This window comes from Nelumbo nucifera, chromosome 2, assembly GCF_055504915.1.
Source record: "Nelumbo nucifera cultivar China Antique chromosome 2, China Antique-T2T, whole genome shotgun sequence".
In the NCBI taxonomy this organism is placed as follows: Eukaryota; Viridiplantae; Streptophyta; class Magnoliopsida; order Proteales; family Nelumbonaceae; genus Nelumbo; species Nelumbo nucifera.
In genome coordinates, this window is record NC_142650.1 from 95,181,076 (window position 1) to 95,189,861 (window position 8,786).

Here is an 8,786-nt window from a genome sequence, read left to right on the forward strand (position 1 = left end):
AGGATTTCAATTTATTTTATTTTGGATCGAAGATGGTGGCGCAAGGAAGGAGATTTCGCAGATGGGAGAATCGCTATCTGCGATTTGCAGTTTGTGAAACTGCATACTGTGATCTAACCTCTGTTTTGCAGGAAGGATTGTGCAAACAACCCTGATTGACTGATTCTTGCTTTTCTTTTATCAGTTTTTAATTTCAGATTATTTTTGGTTCAAATTGTTTGGACCAAATCTAGGGTTCGATCAAGGCTGAATGTCATCCCTAATTTTTTCCTAAAATGGGCCTGAGGATTGATAATTAATTAAATTCTTAATTCAGCCCAACCTGTAAGGCCCAGTTTTAAATTATTAAAATTGCTAAAAGCCCACTTCAAAGGATAAAGCTATATGGGCCAAATTGATCAATTCCAATTCAGCCCATATACCTACATAATATTAATGGTTAATATTATGGATCAAAATGGGCTTCAAATGGGCTTTACAGATAATTAATTGATTGGATCAATTCTACCCTACATGTAATGTATGGATGTGTGATGTGCTATGTACATGGGCCATAAGTACTTGGCCCATGCAGATTCGATAGTGGCTCTTGCGCACACCATGGCTGAATGCACATCATTGCCATGGTGTCTCTCCTGGTCATTGGATGACCTCCCTTAGTGGTGGGCCCCACACCTCATGAAGAGGTTACGTGCGGAACCCTAGCCGATTTAGGCCCACCGAAACCTGGCTTTATGGAAGTCAGTGGGAGTCACTTTGGTTTGACCTAAATTAAACTAGGGCGTAATTCTTGTTCCCTCTAGCAAATATGAGTGCATGTGATAGGGAGATTCATGTTGAACTCTCTAAAGGCCTTCCATCATTAGCATGAGGATGGGTCCTTCAGTAATGAGGAAATGCACCAGAAAATGGGTTATCCATTTGCTATTGGGCTTGTCTGAGTGTTCCATAAGATGATAGGGGCGTCATAGACCGATGTGGGAGGGGCTTCACCAGAAAATGAGAACTCTCTCACGGTACCTTGGCGTTCATGAATATGATGGGTAAGCACTCACTGGACAGAAAGGTTTACCTGAAAATGGCTCTGAACCTTGTCTAATAGAGGCCAAAGGGAAAACTCATATGATGAGTGGATATGATCCTTCACAGAAAGGTGGTGGGGTTTTGCAACTGAAACAGTTGGCTCCATGCACCCTATGTGGTTTCCCACATTTCCAGAGGCAAGTCGCTGTCTCCGTCTTTGAGAAAGAGGGAAATCTCAGAGATGAACAAATGGGAAAGGAACATAGATTAAAAGCCATGTCTATGTAATGAACATGAATCAAATTAGGTTGTGGACTAATGTTTGTTGTTTTATCAGAAAATGGCAAACGGACAATTTGCAAAGCTTCTTGACGACTACAAGCTTAAGGGCCCAAACTATGCCGACTGGTACCGTAACCTGATGCTGGTATTAACATCAAAAAAACTGGACAAGGTAGTTAAGAAACCTGCCCCGAAGCGTTCGGGTGAGAGGGCTTCTGAGGCCCGAAAGAGGGACTACCAAGATTGGGAGGATAAGAACTCCCTAGCCCACTGCTATGTCATTGCTTCTTTAGACAACTCAATACAGAGGTAGTTCGATCAGATCAAACTCGCTAAGGACATATTGGACAGTCTGAAGACAATGTACGAAGAGCAGAACCGTTCTACTTGGCAGAAGGTCTTGAAAATGTTCATGACCGCTCAGATGTCCAAGGGGCAGAAAGTTCACGACCATTGTCTTCGGATGATGGGATATATTAACAAGCTGGAAGCCCTTGGATCGGGCTAGATCTTGGCACACAAGTGGATGCCATTCTGAATTCTTTGCCCTCTTCCTTCAGTGGGTTCATACTGAACTATAATATGAACAAGCTGAATGTCAGCGTCCAAGAGCTCAACAGCATGTTGCAGAGGGCCAAGGACTTACTCAAGAAGGATGAGCTTGTAGTTATGCTTGTCGAACCTAACAAAACAAGCAAGAAAAAGAGGAAGGCAAAGAAGCCTTAGAAGAAGACTACCAAGCCTAAGAAGCAGAGGAAGGACATGGCATCAGATGCGTGTCACTTCTGTAAACAAACCGGCCACTGGAAGAGGAATTGTCCTCAGTACCTAGAATCCAAGAAAGGTAATTTCGAATCTTGTGTCATAGAAACCAACTTATTGGTGGCTTCTACATCCTAGTGTATTGACTCCAGGCTTCAACTCATGCATGTAACTCACTACAGGGGTTCAAGGTAAGCAGAAGGCTGAATGATGGAGAGGTAATGCTCTATTTGGGGACTTCTGCAAGCATTGCAGCTACGGCGATAGGCACCGTAGAGTTAAAATTTAGAGAAGGATATATTGTACTTAAAGATGTTCTTTTTGTGCAAAATTTAAGGAGAAATTTGATTTTTGTCTCAAAACTGTGTGTGGATGGATATTCTGTCTTTTTCAGTAATACGATTACTATTAAAAGAAACAATAAATTCATCGCATACGGGGAATTGGAGAATGGTCTCTATGTTCTACATCCTTCTCTAGAAACTAACATAGCCGAAACTACGTCGTCTGATATCCCCAAGAAAAGAGTGTGTAATACAGTTAATCCCACGAACCTGTGGCATTACCGACTTGGCCATATCGGTATTGACCCAATCACAACACTGGTAAAGGATGGTCCTTTGGATTTTCTAACTATAGAAGATCTTCCCACTTGTGAGTCTTGCCTTCAGGGTAAGATGACAAAGAGGCCATTTAACGGTAAGCTTGAAAGATGTACAGGCACGCTTGACCTTATACATACTGATGTATGTGGTCCCCTGAGTGTTAGGACCCGTAACCAGCACGTGTATTTCATTACATTTACCGATGACTATTCTCGGTATGGTTACGTGTACCTAATGAGACATAAGTCCGAATCCTTTAAAAAGTTCAAAGAGTTCAGACAAGAGGTCGAGAAACAGTTAGAGAAAGGTAAATGAACCAATAGGTTTATGGGATACAGGCTCCACATCAAGTACTAGATGTAAATGTTTGGAGAGTAATGTCACATTGCCACTAGCTGAACAACCACTATTGCTTAATCCATCCTCTCAGTCATCTTAAATAAGATATTGATGCAAGAATAGGTTATAGGGGACTTCCTAGCTGGAGTGCGTGGCGTATGTTAAAAAGAGGTCAGAAAGTGAATAAAAAGACGTAAACTTCCCAAGGTCTCAATTTTTAACTCGTTTTTGCATCCAGGTATGAATGTTTGAAAGTACCGCATTTTTGGTTATTATGTTGCCGTGTTATGCCTTTGTAGTCTATGTAATGCATTATGTAGTCTTTGTTGCTCATGCTTAATTTACAACGATTGCTACTTTATGATGGTTATGGATGTCATATGATCTTTATTTGAGTTATGATGGTGATGATTTACAGCATTGGTTCTTTTTCAATCATTTATCAGTATTCTATCATAGAGATCTCACTTCATAGGTTGGCTAGTTTAAAAGTTTAATCTAAGGCTCCATTTGTTTCACGAGAATAGGGGTTTGGAATCGGAATCGGAATGGGCTATTCCTTATTCCAACTATTTGGTTGGGCAAAATTGGAATCTCATTCCCATTCCTGTTGGAATGTTATTCCCCCATTTGAGGGAATGGTCATTCCCTACCCTTCCCATGGGAATGAAATCCCATTCCTGCTGATTTTAATTCCCATTCCTATTCCTATCTGAACCGAACAGATTATGAAATTTGACCATTTTGACTCCAAAGGATTTTGATTTAATTCCGATTCCAATTCCAATTCCAATTCCGATTCTAATTACAAACCAAACGGACCCTTAAATGCAATCTCATAGTACTAAATGACTTCAAGCATCCTCATTTAGAAATTCAAACACCCAATTTCATTATGAAAGAATGCCCTAATTACATCATTAGTATCTTATTCTTTCCTTCCAAGATCATCTAGGAAATTTTCTTAAAAGCTCCATTTGTTGCAACATAAAACAGGTGAAAATTTTTCTCAGTTATGCTTTGCCCCTTTTATGTTTAAAACTCTATTTTCATTTCCTTACATCAAAACAAGTCAGAAGGGCCGAAAGCATTGTTTTCCCTTAAAAAGGAAACCCCTTTCAGTAGGAATGCAAGATTACCTGACAATCTAACTCCTTTCATTTGTCTAACATGTAGAAACTAGGCCCAAGGCCCCAAGCCCAATCCAACTAAACCTACTTGATACTTTAGGCCCAAGCCTAACCTGCCTAAAACCGCTGGAAGCTATAAAAGACAAGGTCCTGAAATCTATTGGAATATATATTGTAAATAGAAACCTTCATGAAGCACATAGATTTGCAAATTGTTGGATCGTTTTAGGAAGTAGACCATGAACTGGGTTGTATGTTTGTATAAATTCAGCTCTTTTCGCTTATCGCGTTTAATTTTTGCAAGACTAAAGTAATAAAATAAAACATGATAATGATCATGCCATTACCATTCCTCAGCTTGGCTTAATGATAACATCTTAGGCTGACAAGCATGTGAATAGGCCTATTAAGTATGGCAAAGACTTGGTAAAGTATGAAAAAAATTTTAAATAATAATAAGAATTAGTTAACTATAATGGTATTAAATAATTAATAAATTTAATAAACATGAGATGACTAATTATTTAAATCAAAATAATAATTATTAACTTATTCTACTCCTACAGGTCAATTCGGGTGAACCAGCCAAGTAGATCTTTTTATCATCAAAGGGGCATTCAATTATTCAATAGGGCAGTCCTTTTAAGTCCTTGTGGATTCGTGCTGAGCTGAGCCAAATACTACGAGGTTGGAGCTCGGTTTGTCAAGGTAGTACAAGGCTTGAGTTTAGTTTGAGCTAGAACCTTGACTTCTAGTTTGGATCAAGTCAAAAACTCATAAGTTCGAGTTCGGCTCAACTCGAGCTCAAGCTCGACTTGAGAAAAAATGTTTTATAAAAATAAAAATTATATATAAAAAATATTTTTATTTGATATTTAAAAAATTAAGAATTATAATATTTTTATTATATAAATTATTTTTTATAATTTTATTATGGGAAAATTCCTGATAGGTACCCTATACTTTAGGTCAAGTGCAAATTTAATACCTGAACTTTAAAACACGACAATCTAGTATCCGAACTTTGATTTTGTGACAATCTAGTACCTAGCATTAACTAGGTGTTAAGCGAAATTCATAAAGATAAAACTGCCCTTCAAGTGTCATCTAATTTTCTTTATCAACCATCCAATAAAATCAAACTGGAAATGCCGCCTATTCCCCGTCTCGTCTCTCCTCACTCTCTCTCCCCTCTCCCTTTATAAACTCCCCGATGGGACAAACAAATGCAACTCGAAAGAAAAATATGAATAAGAAGAAGAAGAAAAAGGAAGATATGGTGAGTAGATCCACCAGCTCCCAATCCTACTCTTTCCTTCTCAGCTCCCAATCCTAGTCGGCCATCACCACGGGAGAAATCCTAACACATCAGATCCACCAGTTTCCCCTACAGATCATACCATCCCCTCATCTCTCAACTCAAGGATGCCATCAATGAGCTCAGAACATGGGTATCATCCAATCCCTATCCCCTCTCCCATGGTCAGTCTGGGATACTGCCGACAGTTAGTAACTCACTCGCTTCCCACTGATGCCACTGGCGATACCATTGTGAGGGTGATCGGGGAGCTGGTGGTGGTTGTCTCTGTCGTCGTAGTTGGATGGAGGGTGGTATTGGTTCTGAAGGATGGGAAAGATGGCAGTTCAGAAAGCTTCCTATGGCAGAGCTTTGATTATCCATGTGATACATTATTACCCGGGATGAAACTATGATGGAACCTGTTAGACAGTTTATGTATGCCCTTAGCTTCAATCTGATTTGATGTACTTGTTATTTAGTGGAAATAAATAAAGTGCATGTTTGATTCATGTTGTTTGGTTTGATTCTGTGTAAAACCCTAAAACTGGACATTTATAGAGATTCATGTTAGTTTTAAATGTTCACAGCCGTTGGATAAGTCTGGGGAGATTTATCCTGCCAAGGCTGATGCTGGTGTGCCACCAAGTGTTGGGATGGCCTGTCTCAGCCATCAGGGTAAGACCCGAGGCACATGCAGTATGGGATTACTTGAATCCTTGAACCAGACCAGATTTCCAGTCTTGCCCTGGACCTTGGAGATAGATGGGCAAAACTGGAAAGTTACACCTGACCCCTAGACTCGATTATGACACTTCACTAGGTGCTGGATCAGGCTGCCTTTGATATGCCAATCAGTGAGATCCTTAGCGGGGATCAAAACTTGGGTATGTTGGGGCAGTTTGAGAATTCATCTGAGTAGGTGGTCATAGTGACAGAATCAGCCACTTTGTCGGACAAAGGGTAATGATTGGGAATGCACTCTCTCTGATGGAAACCAAACTGCCGGCAGTTGATTTCAATCGTTGGAATTTTGTTTTGCAAAATTAATATACTTATATTATATGTACGGTTTCAAAATGTTTGCAAATGGTTTTAATTCCCAGGATCCATGTGAGAGGAGAGTGCGGCACTGTTCCTTGCAGCCGAGGGAGAGGTCCTCTCTTGTCGAGCAGTGCTTGATCATTAAGGGCTGAGAGGTTAAGTGTAAGACCATTTAGGATAATACCTGATGGGCTAATCTTGCACCTACCCACAGTCCCTGGGTTTTTATAAGATGGCTTGGCCCAGGGACCACTTAATGTAAGTGTTGGGCCCATAGGGTCCATATGATGGACTCAAGGGGTTCATTGAGCTTTTTAGTGAATTCGGCTGGAACTTGTATTAAAGGCTGGGCCGAACCCATGTGGCTGGTGTGTAGATCAGTGCTTGGGTCCCACGCCATACAAAGAAGCCCAACTGGGCAGCAGATTGGAAACTAATTAAACACTGAATACTTAATGGGCCAAAAGCCCATTTCGAACTGGGCTGATATGATCACCCAAAGATGGGGCGAATCTGAGATTAATGTTAGTGAAAAGGATGGGGCTTTTAACCTTATCCACTCTGGGAGACCAAATTCAAATCAGATTTGAATCTGGTAACCTCCTGATAAGATCAGGAATAAACTAACTTTATCTGCAGATAGGATTAAGATGATCCTCTATCCAGATACTGATTTGGATTGGGATAATTCCTGATTAGGAGGTTTCTTAATCAAGAAGAAAAGAGGAGAAACCCTAAGAAAATACATCAGATTTCGAACCACCCTTTTTGGATACACAAGGGATACCTTCTGCGAATTTTGAGATCAGATCTCATACTCTCCGGAAAAGAAGAAAAAGCAGTTCAGCTTTTTCGGTTTTGGTTCTCTCCTCCTGTCGCCGCCATCTGCTATTGCAAGATTGGATCTTTGCAGAAAAGAAAGTCAAGAAATTTGTTCTTGACATCAGTCTTGCAAGAAAGATTGAAAAGGTTATAGTGTTTAGTTCTTCCAGAGGATTCTTGTGAAGGATCCAGTGTGTAGGACGCACCCTACTGGTTCTGTTCCATCCACAGCTGTGTCATCTTCAGCAGGAACAGATCTTGGAGCATTCTTTGGGCGTGAACACCAACTTTGGGAGATACTGCTTCTCCGGATCAGGTATATTCCTCCCATTTTCTTTTGGTACAGATCTGGTTAGATTATGGTTCAAGTAGGATCCTTGAATAATATATTCTAAATTTAGGGAATATGATTCCCAGTTGGGAGAAGGTAGGAAATTTTTTGAAATTCGCCCACCCATTCCGCAACCTTTATGGCGTCCATTGGATGGATCCTACCATTCTTTCACCTGAAGATGGGAATGAACCGGTGCTTATCATCGTGGAAGAGTGTCGATGGTCCTCCTACTGGAGATCTTACTTATGGGATAGAGAATAACGAATACCCGGAAATAGTGATGCAGAAAGGATCAAAGGAGCATTATCGGGCTAGACCATGGAATGGGCTTCGATATAGTGGGGCATCCGAGCTGAAGACCAATATTATTTTCAGTTTCAATTTTACTTGGAATAACGAGGAGGTTTCTTACACGTACCATCTACTGAATGACAATTCAATTATTTCAAGGTTGGTCTTGAACCAAAGCACTGACAACGGTGGTGAGCTTCAATGCTATACATGGAATGCCATGAGTCATAATTGGCAACTTTTCTTGTCGGTGCTGAGAGACTACTGTGACACTTATGGTCTTTGTAGTGCGTACAGTGATTGTGACATGAACGAATCTCCGGTTTTCCAATGTTTGAAAGGATTTAAACCAAAATCTCTAACTGATTGGAACTTAATGGATTGGTTCGAGGGGATGTGTACACCAAGCATCTCTGGATTGCCAAAAGGGAGAAGGATTTGTGAAGTTTACAAGGGTCAAATTGCCGGATACTAGGTATACTTGGGTGGACAAGAACATTAATCTTAAAGATTGTGAAGTAGAATGCCTAAAGAACTGCTCTTGTACAACATATGCAAACTCTGATATTAGTGGAGGCAGTGGCTATGCTGTTTGGTTTGGTGATTTAATCGATATTAGACGGTTTTCTAACAGTGGCAGTGGGTAAGATCTCTACATTCGAATGGATACATCAGAACTTTAGAACAAGATTTGCATCACTTCGTCGACACCTATAGAATCTTCCAAGCCGCTCTTATGGCTCTCAAGGAGCAACACTTGGTAGTGTAGGTGGCTGTTAGAAGGTATTAAGGAATCGGCCAACCCTAGCCCTCCTCTTCTTACCAAAAACAACTCTAGCCTTCTTACTAAAGAGAGC

General features: G+C 40.4%; 1 protein-coding gene across 1 annotated transcript; it reads left to right on the forward strand.

Annotated features, from left to right (window-relative positions):
- The first annotated feature begins 7,816 nt into the window (after positions 1-7,816).
- On the forward strand, positions 7,817-8,404 carry LOC104590873 (G-type lectin S-receptor-like serine/threonine-protein kinase At4g27290). Its single transcript, XM_010249634.3, has one exon. It carries the CDS (start codon positions 7,817-7,819, stop codon positions 8,402-8,404), a length of 588 nt encoding a protein of 195 aa, XP_010247936.3.
- Positions 8,405-8,786: the final 382 nt, after the last annotated feature.